Source organism: Gymnodraco acuticeps, unplaced genomic scaffold (genome assembly GCF_902827175.1).
Source record: "Gymnodraco acuticeps unplaced genomic scaffold, fGymAcu1.1, whole genome shotgun sequence".
NCBI classification, from domain to species: Eukaryota; Metazoa; Chordata; class Actinopteri; order Perciformes; family Bathydraconidae; genus Gymnodraco; species Gymnodraco acuticeps.
Genome location: NW_022990206.1, coordinates 155,001 through 172,528, shown reverse-complemented (window position 1 = coordinate 172,528; position 17,528 = coordinate 155,001). Strand labels below are relative to the sequence as shown.

Below are 17,528 nucleotides of genomic sequence, written 5' to 3'. Positions count from 1 at the left end.
ATGTCTGTGTTTATAATAGGCATGTACAGTATATAAATAAGTCTGCCTTAACCTGCCCTTGTTTCATCTCAGCCGTCGTTATGATTGACTTACAAGGTGTGTCCCCTGACAGGTAGGCTGTTTGTGCGGGTGGCCCGCTCCCTGTGGTAGGGGTCTCGTAGGGCGAGGCTGAGACCCAGACTCGCTGACCCGAGGCACAGGCCGTCCTCCTGGATGTCCGTCAGCGAGGCCAGAGACTTGGTGATGAACTGGTGCTTGCTGCTCGAGGAGGGGTCCAAGATGGGCCCCAAATACTCCGCTGACACCGCCTTCATCTGAACTGACAGACGAGGCTCCATCTGGGGGGAAATGGGCACCGTATGCATTACAGAGGACCATAGGTGGGAGAATGATACAAGCAAAGAGAACAGTGGGATTGGAATAACTACAAAACAATACAACAATTAAAGATTGAATAAAATCAAAGCACAGGAGAAAATGCATAATATATCATTCAGAAGGGAAAAAGGGAAAAAAACAATAACTCTATAAATCTTTGTGTGTTCAAAGAAAGCTGTAAAGAGAAACACTACTTATAGAAACAATAAACTATAGAGAGCATAGCATTAACATGAGGATAAGAGGGATTTGTGTCAAATCAGGGGTTCCTTCTCAGAATATAAAACCAAGCTTCATTTTTGTATTGTTTGCCCATACTGCCACCTCGTGGTTACACACAGAAATGGCAGCATCTCAACAGAATAACTAAAAAATATGTGTTGACGGTGAAAAATAAAGCAAGGGTCCAACACAATCATTAACACTGACTTTATCTGACAAAATGCAGTGTCATGGTGATTTATCAAGGTCTGACAGGCTTGGATATTCCCGCAGATGTGTTGGGCTCTAACAAAGATAGAGCTATAATACGATACGATCTGGATTTGAATCTGAAACATCTAAAACAGCTGAATAACAACTGATGCACTTCAAAGTAAAATCAGCTGTACCTTTATTTTGATATCATCTTGGCTGTTGGATTCTTTCATGCGATATACACTGCAGAAGGAAAGGAGAGTTAAATATACATGGATACTGAGAGATATGAGAATGGAATACATGTTTTGTTTACATATTAAAGCAAACTACAGCACATTGAGGTAGATTTTTCTTAAAATTGGATCAAGGTGAGAGGATTATTTTGTAATGGTGACCGCAGTCTCACCTGATGTCAGAGGCTTGGCTGAACTCAGACGGCTCCTCGTCTGTGCTCGCATAACCATTTTCTGGAAGCACAGAAAACATACAACCTGTCAGTCCCCAGCACACCTTGCATAATTGCCAGTCTCTTTATGACCCACCCTAATCCACTACCATATGTTTCAATTTCACTGCTTTTAGTTTAATATGTCCTCCAAAGCCGATTAAAGCAAGGGAACATAAATAATGAAATCTTCACAATCCCACACAGTCCTCAACACTAGTGCCATCCCCACTTAGTTGGTTGTATCAGTCTTAGTTGACTAAGATTTATTTAGTGCTTTTCCATGAATCTTTGTGGGAACATTTTGTTTTTTGATCCATCGATTAAAAGGACACACTCACCCAGCTGTACATTGGCAATAAGAGCCTGGAGTTCAGGGATGTATTCTGCCTTTTCTCTCAGGGCATCAAGGATTATGTGATTGTGAGACGAGCCGATCACATCTGACTGTCTCAGCTGACCCTCCAGCAGCCGGATCTGAGCCTCCTTCTGAGCCACGTGTAAACTCTGCAAGCACACAATATATATCAGAAATAATAATGCACACACACGTACACACTGCAACACAACTTTAAGACCGGCTAATTACAATACAACAAGAAAAGTTCCTATTTTAAACAAAAAGGCAGCATGCATATTGAGTCAGAATTCAAATGTGAACATTATGAATGTATTATTAAACCTTGTAGTACAACAGTGTTGTAACCCTCTGAAGGGGGATTAGTAATTTATGTGTACCACATCCCTGACAACATCCTGCAGTAAAAAGAGACACCACTAGATGGCACCACAGTCCATAATTCAATTCTCCTACACCACTCACATCAGGACATTGAAACATCAATACATATACATGATTGCATTTTAACCAATGGCGTGATATGATGTATAGTTTATATAGTATACCTGTTTAACTGTATAGAAAACATAATATGTTATCTTGTGATTTAATCTGTATGTATGTTCAAGCTTCATATTTTCTTTCACACCTCACCACAAATGTAAGGTGTTTCAACAGGATTGATTTTTACAAAAGTTTCTGGAGCTGCAAACCAGGCTCTGAATGATAACTCACTTTATCTATGGAAGCCTTCAGGAAGTGGTCCAGGAGGTTGCGCGCTTCAGCCAGAGAGCAAGAGCTGATCACCACTGAGGTGTCCACTGAGTCCAGCTCATCCTGCAGGAAAACACAGCCCTCGCCATTAATATAAGGCTCCTGTCATTTCCACAGCAAATATTACTGTTTGTATATGTGTGTTTGTGTGTGATTGTCTGTGTTCGTACCTTGGTCTCTTCTATCTGTACGATGGTGGCCTGGCAGTCAGACAGGCTGTCGTTGATGTAGTCTATGTTGGCGTTCAGCACCTCGATATCTTCGTTAATTTCCAGAAGGAGGCGGTCCTCTGCCTCTGGACCCTCGCCGTCTGCCATCAGTACCTCCCTCTTATGTGAGAGTGATTCCTGCTGGACCGTCAGCTCCTCCCGCTTCTGACTCATCAAAAACACACAGAGGAAAGTCAGAGCCGTACGTATAACAGACCTTAATCAAGAGTAGAAATAAGAATGCCATTCCTACCTTGATAAGCCGATCCATGTCAGCTTCCACGTTAGAGATTGTCATTCTCTGCATGACGATGTCCATAATGCGACGCTCCAGTGTTTGCCACTTCAGCCGGGCAGACTTGGAGAAGCTGCTCACTCTGCCCGCCGCTGCAGCGCTGCCAGGGCCTGCTGGCTTACGCTGCAACTTCTTCCTGCTGCTGGGAAGAGACAAGACAGAAGAGAGGAGAAACATCAGATTTGACTGATGCAATTGGAAAGAATTAAGTAGAGGTAAGAGTTACAAGAGGAAAAAAGGATACAGAGGTAAAAGACAGTCATTACTTATCTAACAAGGAAGAAATCAATAATAACGCTCATTAAGACCCTTCATTCAATTTTGGGCCTTATGGGAAACACATTTTAAGCCAAACTCTAACTTATCATCACTTTTCAGTTGATATGGGGAACCTTTCAGCAAACGGTTTCTTATTTACACATCCAGCATTAACAGAGTAACATAAACGTATATTAGGAGTTGTGCGTTTGCATCCACCTGAGGAGGTATCCCTCTTTCTAAATGCTCTTAGACCTTGACAATGAGCTGAAACTCAATAAAATGCTTTATAAGGTCAAGTACAGCTCCAGTACAATTTACTCCTTTCGCATTTTATCCCAACAATTATCATTAAAATATCCACTAAAAAGACAGTGTTAACACATCACCAGTAAAGTACAGGCATTTCTTACCCAATGACTCTGGTTCCGTCCATGCTCCCCTCACTCTCGGCCAGATATCCAATCACGCTGTTTTTGTTGTTCCATTGTTTCACCATCCCGCTCACAGACCTCCCGGTCTCAGGCTCAGAGCTGCTTGCTGTGGTGCTGGCTGATAATTCAGCTCCAGAGTCCGATATTTGGGGAGACTGGTTCCAGCGGGCCACGCGCCCGGCCACGCGGTCTGACATGGGTTTGGCCAGGCGCCGCAGAGCCGTCACCTCCTGAGTCTTCCTGCGCAGAACCTGCTCCTGCTGCCGCTTCTGAGACTCCAGCGCTCGGATCTGGTACTGAAGGAGAGATCGGACGGAAACAGTTATTTAATACTTTTTTTTTCACTCTTCATCAAATGTTAATTAGATTCCTGAGCTGACTGCGTTTTGCAAAACAGGCTTACTAAGTGTTGATCATGAGAGGATTTAGGGACGAAATCCGAAATAAAAGGATTATGATGAGACACTGGATGACTGTGTAAATGTTCCCATGCTTGTTAATTAGCCCTCCCCTCCAGGGAAAATAAACACACAGGGGAATTCATTTGGTGTATATGCTTATCTTCAAAACTTGGAAAGCCAAACCACAAAATCTGTGTGCAATATGTACACAATCAATTATTTTAAAGTGCCATCCTGTCAAACTGAAGGAGAACCTCAATGCAAGCAATACACACCAACTTATCAGAATGAGTCATTCTTTAAATACAGTCGTGAAATTAGAATTTGGACCATGTGGACAGCAGTTGAAGTGTTAATTAAACTCATATATAACATTGCTCACCTATCTCACAAGTGTCCTAGATTATATTTATGTATTAGAAATTAGAGGGAGATGAGCGCCCAAGAAAATATGTTGATGTATGTGCTAAATATCTCAAATTATTTTTGTGTTTAGTGCTACAACTAATTATTATTTTTCTTATCAATGAATTCATATTCAGTTTATTCTCTGTTTTATACATTAATCATAGGCTGTACAAAACAGAGAAAAAGCAGGATGAGATTCTGAGAACGAAATGTTCTGCCAATTAACTTAAACAATTAATTGATTATAAAAATAGTAATTGCAGCTCTGGTAGTACTTAGAGAGTATTTTGTTGGATATATCAGTCCTAAACAAACACAGCCTGCAGTCCGACCTCTTGTCTGCGCTGCTCCTTCTTGAGTTGGGCGATCTCACGGTTCCTCTTCGCCTCCACCATCCTCCTCCTCTGCTGCTCCTCCTTCATCTGCTTCATCAGCGTCACCTTGGCTTTCTTCATGTCGTTGACCTCTGTCTGGAGTTTCTGCAGCTCCCGTTCGTACCTGCTCTGGTTTTTCAGGAGACGAGCATGCTCTTTCTGTGCCACCTGCAGCTTCAGCAGGTCTCGGTTCATCTCCTTAAGACGTTTCTCGTAGTCCTGCTTGACCCGGCTGGCCTTCTCCTCCGTGTAGTTCTCCATGGACACTGTGTAGCCATGCAAAAATGTTAATGGATTTTGTCAGGATGCTTTTTTCTAAAGATAAAAAAACTCCACAACTGTGTGTGAATAAAAAAAATGCTATGATGAATGAACTCACTGAGATTCTGCAGTACGCGGTCCCTCTCCTGCTGAGTGTCTTTGATCTTGTTCTGGAGGAGGATGAGCTTCTCCTCGTACTGCAGCTTCAGCATCAGCAGCCTCCGCTGGCTGTTCTCCAGCTCGTCTATCAGCTTCTGTTTGATCTCGATCTCGCAGGTCAGATCAGCCAGGTCCGCCTGGAAGTTGGCTGCAGGATGGAAAGGAAAATCAGGCGGGGTACAAAGCAGAGTCCTGCACGGGTCTGATTTTCAAGACCCGCCCCGCACCCGCGACGTGCAATACCGAACCCGCCCCCCGCACATATTGCCAATTAGTTCCGCAACCCGACCCGAACCCGCATATATATGAGCAGTCAAAACGTGCAATTATTAACACACGCAGTTGCATATTTGTCTCAAAAAGCGTGGGATGTCGGTTATTTTCTCCATCTAGGATGACACCAAAAGCCTCCCAGACGTTGGATTTCGCTCTTGAGGAAGTGTTATTGAAAATTCTATATTCTCCGCTAGAGAGCTTCACCTCTGCCATTTCGAATGTGGCGCGCTCAGCAGCAGATTGATGCGCTGCAGAGGTTATGATTATGCGCGGTCCCGCGGGGGAGAGGTCTGAGGATTTAAACATTAAACTAAATTATTATTATTTTAATATATTTATTATGCAACACCCGCGACCCGACCCGCATCATCTTTGTTTTACCCAGAACCGAACCCGGAAAAAAGCGTTTGAAAAAATACCACCCGCGAATCACTTTTTTTGCGGGTCACCCGTCGGGTACCCGACCCGATGCAGGATACTGGTACAAAGTAGAGCTAAATGAGAAGTTCAAATAAAAACATTTTGAGGGTAATGAAATAAATAGCAGGAAAAACGGCCCAGATGAATGTCTTGACTTAATTCTTAATTACATTAGATATTGCATGATTCATGTGTTGCATTTCTTTAAGAAACTGTCCATAGCACTGTAAAATCAAATTCAGCTCTACACCATGAGAAGTTTTTTTACTGTCCTTACTGTCAAAAGTGAATAAAGGTAATGTCGAATAGGACACATTTGGTATAAGGGCGTGCTAAGATAAGATAAGATGTACTTTATTGATGTGTTTGCCTTGCAGCAGCATAACAGAAATAGCAGCACTTAGAGAGACCGTATACAAAATACACCTTAGGTTGATGGGTATCTGATACATTTAAAAAAAAAAAGTCTGTATCAGTATTAGTTAGTAGTAGTATAAACATAAACAACAATTTTTAAAAATGTATCGACACAAGCTGATAGCACTCGAGGACAAGTCAGAAGATCTCATGAGTTATTCTGAGGCATTAAAAGTTTATGTGCAGCACCGATTCATCTGAATATTATGTCTGGAAACATCTTCAGGGATCACAGAAGTTATGTGTGATTCATCCTCTGGGCACCATGAATAGTATATAGTATTTCATAGTATATTTGTTAGATATTGACCAACAAACATCCAGAATTTCCCATGGCTGAAAACAGAAGACAAAGGGAGAAGAAGTTTGTTCCTTTTGTTACGGCGGATGAAACACACCTTTCTCTTCAGAGTCGGAGTCTGAATCCACCTGGCTCTCGTCACTGTCAAACCCATTCTCCTCCTCCCTGCCTTCCTCTTCATCCTCCCCCTCATCTTCTTCACACCCACTCTCCTCCTGCAGTGGAGACATGACATCCTGCAAACAGAAACACACAGATACGTCAGACTTCGTTCCATTTGTTTTGAACTTGTACGAACGCCAACGCGAGTCCCTTACCTCGACGTAATTGTCGTCAGAATCGATCTCTCCATTTTGTCCGTTTTGTCCGTTATGCCCACTCTGCCCGTTCTCTCCATTCTCGTGGGTGTGCAGTTTGACTCGTTTCTTCATACCTTTCTCCAACTCTGGGCTAATTGAGGAGAAAATCATCGTTGTTTAGGCCACATGAGGAAAACACACAAATAGCATCATCTGTCAATACGTTTTGCATCAAGAAATAATTTTTCACTTTTTGTTGACAATCTCTCCATTTCATTGCACCACTCTTTCAGGGAACCACCATTAAAGCTTTGGGAGAGTTGCCAAGTGATCTGCTCAAGGTGACATTTTGTCATTAGCTGATGTCTTTTTCAGCTCATCATACACACATATTGCCTCTTACACTTTTATTGCCAATTTGATTCTCCCCTTTGGTCCCTTTTTTACAGCCGTGCCTCTTATCACCCGTTCCATCTCTAAATTCTCGTCCTCCTCCCTCTTTCTATTCCATTGAACCTCAATTAGCCTGTGAGGCTGTGGGCTCTTCTCTCATGACCCACTGGCCGACTGAATTAGACTTTTTTTTACAGCCAGCAGTAAAACTCAGCACTGGCTGCAACTCAATTCTTTTCAGAGGCTGGCCCTCCCAAAGCACTAATCGTCTTGTGATGTGGCTCTTAAGCTAGATGAGAAAAACAATGAGGGGAGTATGACTACAGTAATGTACTCATCATGCCCGCTTGGCTTTTAAACCATGCATACAGTAAGTTCATTGACAAGGGCTAAGAGGAACTAATGATACATTAAACTTTCAAACTTTAAACTGTGGTGTTTGGATGTATGAGGATAAAATAGATTCCTGAAAGTCTGTGAAGGCTTCCTGATCTGTTATTTGTGTCTTGTTTGTTTCAATTGTAAAATGTTTTTTTTAGGAATGATGTCTTAATATCTTAAATGCCTCCCTCACCACGTTCTCCTCTGCCTCCTCTCTTTCTTCTTCAACTTCTCGATGTCCATTTTGGCCCGTCGTAACACGTCTGTCAGCTCAGCCTCCATGGACAAGGGAGCAGGGGAGGATCCAGGTGGGTGGCCGGGGGCCGGGCTGTGAGTGGAGGAAGTGAACAGGGAGCGAGTGGAGAGTCGGGCCGTGTGCCGTCGCAACGACTCGTTCATGGCCTCGCTCTCAAGGAGCTTGGTTCTGATGGAGAAAACACAATTGGTCATGCAGAATTTCTCTCTAAAGAACGGGGGAAAACAGTCAAACTGAAGTAATTGAAACCAATAAAGCCACTGATCCTGATTTTTAGCCTGAAACTTTTTGAAAAATAAATAACACAAATGATTCCCTTTGCATATTTTCTGCTTTTCAAAATAAAGTTATGTGTTGAGAAACTATGATATTTCACTACACAGACAATTACAATACAGAAAATACAACTGAACATGAACTCCTTCCATTTGTTGTGGCAAGATGGACGATGTATGAACATAGATTTCCCCAAAAATTTGAATATTTCTTTAAAAATCAAGAGCTTCATAAGTCTGGTTAAAAATATGTTTCAGTTTGCAGCTTACCTAAGTTCTTCAACCTCTCGGATGTATTTCTGGATCAGAACCCCGATCTCCTCAGTGCCCTCACCTAAAAGTCAAAAGCATAAGGAAAGCAAAATTGAAGATGTTGAATTTAGAAGAAAAAGGTTTACATGTGGTGTAAAATCATCCAAAGCAGTCAGGCATCCTTCTCACGTACCTGACTTGGTGAGCAGAGAGCTGACCTCATTGGTCAGCAGATGTGTGACGCGGGTGTTGAGATGGTCGATGGTCTCCTGCATGGCCTTCACCCTGAGGCGCAGTGTGTCGCTCTCTCTCTGCAGCATGGCGTTCTCCTGACACAGGTCGCTGTAGCCCTCTGAGCCGTCCTCCCCCGCCACACGCTTCCCCTGCACAGAGAAGAAAACCGTCAGCATGGAGCACAATCACACCGAAAACCACACCCATTTTAAAAGGTCCCCTATTATACTGTCTTTCATCAATATATTATAGGTCTCAGATATATACAAGTTACAAAACATGTCTCTGAAGTGTTTGGCTCCAAATACCAAACAGATCATGCATTGCAGCATCCCATAAACCCCTCTGTTTTAAAAGTGCTGATACTCTGTCTGTTACTTTAGATGAAAACAAGGAGCCACTCCCCTCTGAGAGATATTTGGTTTAAAAGAACACAATGGTGCTCTAGGAGGAGATTCAGGTGATAAGGGGGGGGGGGGGGGTGGGGGGTTGCCTTGGTTGGTGATTGGCTAATGGTTACACAAGCCAAAAAATCGTTATGACATCATAAAGTGGACCAAATCTGATCAGCTCATTTTCAGACAGGTTTTTATATAAATGGATCAGGACAAAAAGCGAGTGAATCTTTTTTCCTGAAACTTTCAGAATGTCTTTACACAGAGGGGACACATGTTTATGAATAAAAGACGTGACAAAGTGGATTTTGCACAATAGGTGACCTTTAAAGAGAACACAACAGGACCTGAACAACTAAACAGATTCTTGTAAATGCATGATGAACACTGAAAAAAAACCCGTTGGAACAGAGAGGGACTTCGTACTCCAGTCACAGCTCGCAGACATCATTACATCCACCATCCAACACTCCATTACTCCCAGACTCCAGTCACTTCTCATCCCTTATTACCACACTGAGGTCAGCTCGCAGTCCCTCAGCAGTCACACATTCACGGCTTTCTATTAACCCCCTTAATCGCATAAGAGACTGAAAACCTAGCTTGTTTCTTTTAGCCCCGGAGGTCAAAGCTGATGAGAAAGCGGCGACATTTTGCAGACTTTCTGAATTCCTGGCCTATTACGTCACATTTCTAGTAGCATTCTCCAGTCTCCTCACAGCATATTGGTTTATATCAGGTAAACTATGTTAGACAGGGCTTGTCAGCACAGGAACATTAAGCTACATGATCAATTTATCTCTGCATTAGTTTGGAAAATGCTGATGTTGCACAGGTTAATCTTCATCATATTCTCTGTAGTAAAGGTATAAATGGATGTGTGTGTTCCTGTAAATATCTTTAATTTGATAGTAAACAGCTGCTGCAGCAGACATGGCCTCTGCTTTTCTTATTCACCTTTCAATACCAGCTTCACTTACTCCCATTAATGCTGTCTTTTTTCTTTCTCTGCTCAGTTACTATTCACATTTGTATCCATCATGTCTCTTACCGCCTCATTGCATCACACTGACAGCCATGTTCTTCAACCTGCCACTCTTCATTTAGCATCTCTGTCATTCAGCCCCTTTTATCTTTTTTCTCTGAGCCCCTCCTTGTCCTTATTCTTTTTTTTGTATTATTCAAACGCACCCACAAAGTTTTCTGTCTTATAAACGTTTCTTATCGTCATCCATCTCTCACCGCCTTGAACTCCATCAGCTCCATCTGCAGCCGGGCGATCTCTGCTCGCAGGGCGCTGATCTGCTGGCTGGTCTTGTCCTGGTTCACCACCACCTTGTTCTTGATGTTTCGCGCACGGTTGGCGTATTTCAGTGTGTTCAGTGTCTCCATGAAGTCCCGGTCTGACGGACTGACGCAGGCAATCATCAATGTGCGACTGGTATAGGGAGAAAAATGTAGAAGGCAACTTACAGTATGGCAATGTTAAGAATGTCTTGTTGTGAGAATGAATACAACAAAAGCCCCTTAGATACTAAGGCATAACATAACTCAATAGCAGCTTCAGAAAAACTCATTAACTCACGTTCATTTCCAACCAACTTCGATTAATTGACTACAGAGCACCAATGGCTTAGTTAATTACAGAAGCACAAACCTAAACTTATATTTCAGAATGATATGATTAGTAAAACATATCTCCAATATATTTGTACTTTAACTATTATTCGGTATACACAGTATATTTGTGTGTGTGTGTGTGTGTGTGTGTGTGTGTGTGTGTGTGTGTGTGTGTGTGTGTGTGTGTGTGTGTGTGTGTGTGTGTGTGTGTGTGTGTGTGTGTGTGTGTGTGTGTGTGTGTGTGTGTGTGTGTGTGTGTGCGCGTGTACCTGTTGCCGCCGAGCGAGTCCTGCAGCAGACGAGTGAGTTTGGAGTCTCGGTAAGGGACGTGTCCCCCCTTCTTAGTCTGGTCTCCTAAAGCACTGATCACATTTCCAAGTGCCAGCTACAACACAAACAAGAACAAAATCATTTAAATGTTAATTAAACTAGTTTCATAACTGATTATATATACTGAAATGTATGAATCACAAATAAACGACATCATCTGTACATCTGAGTACAGTCAGGGAGTAAAAGAAGCTGACCTAAGCTTTGTCAAACTCTGTGTTCTATCACACGTTCTACAAATTGACACACACACACTTTCTGTCTCACCAGTCCACAGTTAATAGAGATTCCCTCGCGGGCTCTCTCTCCCGTTGCTCCTGTGCGTTTCAGCCTCTCAGAGCCGGCTAGGTCCACAAAGTGGAATTTGGCCATCAGCGTCTCAAACTCGGGCTGAGTGATGGGGCCGGAGTCCACGTCGTTCACCTCCCCGTTCTCTGCTCCTCCGTTCTGCTAGCAGACATAAAACATTCAAAATGAACTCATGAGTGTGGGCGTTTTACACAAAAAATATCATTTATTTTATCATCTTCAATGCTACTGTAATATTCAATTAATAGTTTTTTATAACTGTTTTGCTAATTTTTTCTTTTACCCTAAAACCCCATATCTCACCGTTAGACCCGGCGGACACTCTCTCATCTGACAGAGGTAGATGGTGAAGATGGCGTGCGATCGAGAGCTTGTGGCGTTCATCTGGGTGCTGGCCGTGGTGCGGGACAGAGCGCCGAGCTTCAGGCACTGTAGCAGCTATAGCACAAAGAAAATATGGAGGACATTTGGTTAGGAATTTTATTTTGAACTAAAGAAATCTATGATGAAAGAGACTATCAATTACTGATCACTTGCTCCTTTCTGATTTTACACCAAGCTTATTTAAGTGAGGTGGGAAACTATTTATTGGGTTCACTTCAATTTTCTTACTCTTTATTTAAACCTTTCAACTTCTACCCACTCAAAATGCTGCCACCATCAATATGTTTCCCTTCAATTAGCGCTCCTCTCCTCCTTTTTACACTCAACCTGTCTGTCTTTTTCCCACACTCCATCACCTCCACCTCCTCCATGCACAGGAGAGCCCATCTGTCTCTGCTTGTCTCTCAGTTGTCTTTTGGGGAATTTAATGAGGATGAACTCTCACAGATCAAGCATTATTATCCTGTTCTTTCTGCATCCATTTAACAACAATTGATGGATACAATTAAACAACACATATTTCTATCTACTCCGGCACCTTTTGAGCATTAATTGAATAATACCATACGTTTGTTGTCTAAGACAGCGTTTACAGTGCTGTAGCGTTCCTCCTTAATCTCTACCTGCCACCTCTGTTAGCCTCTCTGTCACGTCTCCACTAACAGTCATGACCTCTTGACCCCATCACATACTCCTTCTTGCACACTGTCACTGATGATCTGTTCCCCTTTTCTGTAAATATAACTCACACTTTATGTCTCTCAACTTCTCAAGAAAGCAACCCTCGAATACTCTGGTCTATCGCTCACAGAACATAGCCTCATGGGGGTTAAAGGCAGCATGGTAGTGCTGGGCCTCCCTTATTATCCTCGACCTGTTTCTTCCTTTTGACGACTGACCACCAGCTGGTTCATGCCAGACTTCATGTCGGGGTGCTAGAGATCTCTAGCAGCTCGATCAGCATTTATTCACATCTTCACAGTTAACTCTTTGCAATGCAGTACAAATCAGTTATTTATGATCACAGAAAGCTTATTGCAGCACTCCATAAAACTAAAGAAATAAACACCTGGTCCTAGGGTATTTAAGTGTGTTTTGGTCATTTTCTTTCCAGTGGTCTGAAAGAAGACATGTTGGGGAAGCAGAACGTACATAACTCTAAAGGTTTACCATTTTCTAAAAACAAATATGTTTGCCTGTACCCGTTTGAGCTTTAGCCTAAAATGTGTGAAATAATATCTGATTGTTATTTAGACATGAGGATACACACACACAAATACACACAAACACACACACACACACACACTAACCTCCTCCTCTGTGTGCACCAGTCTGGACGTGACTCCGGAGGTGTAGATGCTGCCGCTGGCGTCTTCATGGATCTTAATGGCGGACTTCCTGTTCCGACTTTCGGGATCTCTGCCTCCGTCAAACAGGTCCAGCACCTCTTCATTGTACAACTGCAATAAACAGAAGCCACAACACACAATATTATACCATGTATACACAAATAAGGCTATGGACATTTTCTGATTAATCATAACATAACCATTAAACATAATGATTTCATGAGAAAGTGTCAACATTCTCCTCATCGCCTCTCCTTTTCTCACAGCTGTGTTTCTTATTTACACACAGGTCAAAAGATTGACCTCTCAGAAACCAAAGAGGGCAAGGGCCACAGTGGTCAGCTGAAAGCTCAGCTGTCCCCCCCACTGCTTCACACACACACACACACACACACACACACACACACACACACACACACACACACACACACACACACACACACACACACACACACACACACACACACACACACACACACACACACACACACACACACACACACACACACACACACACACACACACACACACACACACACACACACACACACACACACACACACACACAACACACACACACACACACACACACACACACACACACACACACACACACACACAATTGATTTCAAAGATAACCTTGTGACCTCAGGATTAGCAAAAAACACACTACCAACAGAGAGCACTGACAGGTACAAAGGAAAGAAGGAAGAGAAAGGTAGATGTTCTAATGATAATGTATATTTTAATTATTATAACAGAAAGGGTATTAAAGGAATAAGACACAATCAGTTTCCCACCGAGACAATATTTGCCTGACAGAAACCTGTGGAGGATATGATTACTTGACATATTATCTTATTACTCCCACACAGGCATCCCTCCCTCGCTCTTATCCTCCGCTCTTAACCCCCCTATAGCCCACAGTGATGAGGAATAATGTCAGAGGTAATGGCCAACATTAATCAAAACTAACAAAAGCACAGGCAGACAGTCCTGCCCATCTGTCATTGGGTTGTCACTTCCTGTTTATAGAAGAGGGGGTCTGATCCTATCGTCCCCCTGTTTTGTCCCATCTGGTTAGAGTTAATGTGGACCAATGTCCATCGTATGCACATTTGCAAACAAGGGCATCAATACTGTTAACATGTGCGACCAAGCAAGAATGTTTCACAGTGTGGGTGTGTGTGGCCTACCTCTAGGAACTGGGCGCTGACTTTAAACTCCGGCGGCTGGCTGCCGGCCTCCTGTGCACGCTGCCTCCGGATCCTGATTCCCTCAAACAGATGGTGAACGGCCCGCGTGATGATGCCCTGCTCCTTCTGGCCCAGGCTCACATCGAAGCCCGTCCCCATGGTGTAGGTCTTCCCCGAACCCGTCTGAAACACAATGTATTAACTCTAATGAGATCCCATTTATTAAGTACTCCAGACACCTTGAACACTACATTTATTTAAATTAACCTGTTTATATTGACAAATAATTCAACTTCAACCAACTGTAAGGGTTATGGTTAGGGCTTAGGTGTTTTTATTTAACCAACCAAGTTCTACCTAGGACATTAGTCTGGGGTTATAATGGTGAGCATTACCAATTAATAAGGGTTAGACACATAGATGTCCAGCCAATAAAGGTTTGCAAAATAATGTATACAGTGCATAAAGATTGTATACATATGGGATTCAGTGCATTATTGCTGTAGATATTGAAGTCCCACTCCTTTTGTGTGTGTTGTAATTGGAGCTTTGCTGTGCTTTGTTTTGGGAGACAGGCCGGCCACCCTTGCATCAATACATGCAAATATTTCCCTTTGTGTCCCACCAGCTGGCTAATGGCCACTAAGACGAACTGTGCTCAAATGCCATTTTGTTTGACTTCTTTCTTATTAAAACCTAAATTCATAACAATAAATAACCACAAAAATGTCTTTCTTTGCAACTCAATTTATAACAAAAATCCCTAAGATCAAAGTCCAAGCCTCAGAGTCTTACCTGCCCGTAAGCGAACACAGTGGCGTTGTAGCCCTCGAAACAGCCCTCAATGAGCTTGTAAACACAGGCCTGGTAGATCTCCTGCTGCTCTGAGTCGATGTCGAGCACAAAGTCGTAGGTAAAGGCCTTATCTTTACCCAGGAGGACTTGGGGTTCTCCAGGCGTGACCAGCGTGCAAACATGGCAGCCCTCGATCTTCTCCTTTGCCATCTGAGGACGAATCCTGAAAGGAGATAGGAAAAGAAGAAAGACCGTCAATGAATGGGGCACATTTCTTTACCGTCATACATTTAGTCAAATAGGTGTCACTGATTGTGATTATCATGTTTGTATGCACTGTGCAGATTAAGCATGACATTCTGATTCACTGGGTAGACAGGCTCTGCTTTGACATTACGACCATTCCAAGTGGAAAACTATATTTCAAGCGTGATAATGGAAAACATACACATGACAGCCAGTTCTGTGAAATAATAATCTATTTAAGAAATTTGAACTCAAAAACACCGTATGCTTCATTAAAGTAGATATTAAAACAGTCGTCTGCCCTTAGGATAATGACCTTATCGACATTTGAAACTTTTATTTCACAATGGATCTACTGTGCTATTAGGATATACTGTGATTGTTGTCAATCCAATTTTTGTTGAAGTAATTATACCAGTTTCATAAAAGTGAACTCCAACAATTTAGCCTTCTACTATTTCTATATTGTATATACTTCTATACCATGTTTGATTTCCAATGAACATAATTATTAATGCAGTCGGGCCAGATATATTATATTTAATAGTCCATAAATCGTCAAAACCTAGTGCCTGAATGACCTATAATGCAATGATTTTCATAACTGTACAGATTGGTGGGTATTGCTAGTAGCTGCTAATAAAGCCTCAAGCCTCAGGCAGAGATGAGGAGCAGACTAAAGAGATTACTTCTTTCGGGCCTGCTCTCCATCCCCCGCTCTCGCCTCCGAACTGTTGGTGACAGGGCATTCAGTGTTGCGGCCCCCACCCTCTGGAATGCACTTCCTGCCGAGATCCGTAATGCTGCCTCCCTGGACATCTTAAAAATTATCACTAAAAACACACCTGTTCACCCTGGCCTTCGGGCCCTAGCCCTTTTCTGGTCCCCTGGCTTCCTTTATTTATTTCTTTGGTTTGCCCGTTGATTGTCTGTTTGTTTTGTTTGTCCACCATGTACAGCGACCTTGGGTCCCTTGAAAGGCGCTATATAAATATCATTATTATTCTAACTCTACATCGCCATAAATGTCTTTTTTCAAACGTATAGTCTTCAGGCTCTCTAGACACTGACTGTGTGAAGTGGCATTGCGGAAATGTATCCAACCTATTTTACAAATGAACCATCGATTTGACTGAATGGTAGAGGAGAATGGAACAAACTATGGGGTGTGATTCACAACAGTCAAACAAGACAACGTTATAGAGTGGAACCAAACTGTAATCTGAAACAGAAGCTCTGAGGACAAAGCTCATGCATTAACAACAGCACTTGTGTTGGTGCTGGTAATTTAAAAGGGCTGAGAACATGTGGGAAATGAGTAATGAGGCATTAAAAGGACAGTTCTGAGAAAAAAACTTGTGAAAGTAGGACCACAGGAGATGATGTGGCAAACTTTGGCAGACAAGTCACAATAGGAGGTTAATCCTGCTGCTCAGGACTCTGCGGGGCTTTCCATCCGACAGGTAGTTCACTGCGGTTAATTGCTTTCACCTTAAATTCAAATTCTACAATAATCCCTGATTAGATGAGTCTAAGAAGAGAAGCCACTGTCTCTGAACATCTTTGAACTCGGTGACAGAATGGGGCCCGAGTATTTAAATGTGGGATCTTTCTAACTCAACTCATTGCAAGCAGAACGACGGAAAGCCTCGCAGGCACAACTGCCGATTAGATGAGATGTAGCTGTTAAAGGGCTGACGCTTTTTACTTGCTTGTGCCGCAGTGCTGATTCATAGTGAGAAAACATTGTAGAGGGAACTTAAGAGTATACGCAATGTACATAAAACAGAAGATCTGTCACATGGCTACACTGTTAATCTTGGGCTTTTAGAGGTACAATACACAGTGGGGGGGTAATCACTTTAAGCTGTGGAAAAAAGCCGCGAGCCAGCAGTATCGCACACTGGGTCCACCTCTACACATGCTAAACCCCCCCCAGTTTAATCTTCAGGGGATGCAAATCAACTCCCCCACACACTCTGAGACCGCACCACAGCCTCCCGATGGGACGCTGCAACAAAGACACACACACTGTATAGAGTCATAAAAACACAAGAGAAATCCCCAAACACATCCAGCTGCTGCAGGGATAGTGGGCACATCACAAAGACTACACAGTAACTCAAGAAGTAAATACAGTACACACACATCTCCGAAAAAATCTACTGTACTATCTTCAGTCCACACATGCTTCCTCTCAAGCATGCATTAAGAACCACACCCACCGCTAACAATGACAATAAT

General features: G+C 42.7%; 1 protein-coding gene across 5 annotated transcripts in view; it reads right to left on the bottom strand.

The window, feature by feature from the left end:
- kif21b (kinesin family member 21B) overlaps positions 1-17,528 on the bottom strand; it is a 65,105-nt gene that overhangs the window by 24,810 nt on the left and 22,767 nt on the right. For 3 of the 5 annotated variants that reach the window (XM_034218295.1, XM_034218300.1, XM_034218299.1), the window contains exons 2-23: positions 15,039-15,261; positions 14,244-14,426; positions 13,009-13,158; positions 11,618-11,752; positions 11,273-11,455; positions 10,945-11,060; positions 10,298-10,493; positions 8,620-8,809; positions 8,445-8,508; positions 7,837-8,067; positions 6,888-7,020; positions 6,668-6,806; positions 5,116-5,304; positions 4,695-5,002; positions 3,533-3,849; positions 2,820-3,003; positions 2,528-2,731; positions 2,319-2,420; positions 1,585-1,750; positions 1,205-1,265; positions 990-1,038; positions 94-338 (exon numbers count right to left, since the gene is read on the bottom strand). In XM_034218295.1, coding sequence (XP_034074186.1) covers positions 94-338; positions 990-1,038; positions 1,205-1,265; positions 1,585-1,750; positions 2,319-2,420; positions 2,528-2,731; positions 2,820-3,003; positions 3,533-3,849; positions 4,695-5,002; positions 5,116-5,304; positions 6,668-6,806; positions 6,888-7,020; positions 7,837-8,067; positions 8,445-8,508; positions 8,620-8,809; positions 10,298-10,493; positions 10,945-11,060; positions 11,273-11,455; positions 11,618-11,752; positions 13,009-13,158; positions 14,244-14,426; positions 15,039-15,261 — 3,768 coding nt within the window. The remainder of the gene's footprint in view (positions 1-93; positions 339-989; positions 1,039-1,204; positions 1,266-1,584; positions 1,751-2,318; positions 2,421-2,527; positions 2,732-2,819; positions 3,004-3,532; positions 3,850-4,694; positions 5,003-5,115; positions 5,305-6,667; positions 6,807-6,887; positions 7,021-7,836; positions 8,068-8,444; positions 8,509-8,619; positions 8,810-10,297; positions 10,494-10,944; positions 11,061-11,272; positions 11,456-11,617; positions 11,753-13,008; positions 13,159-14,243; positions 14,427-15,038; positions 15,262-17,528) is intronic. The other 2 variants (XM_034218298.1, XM_034218297.1) reach the window with 2 other exon arrangements.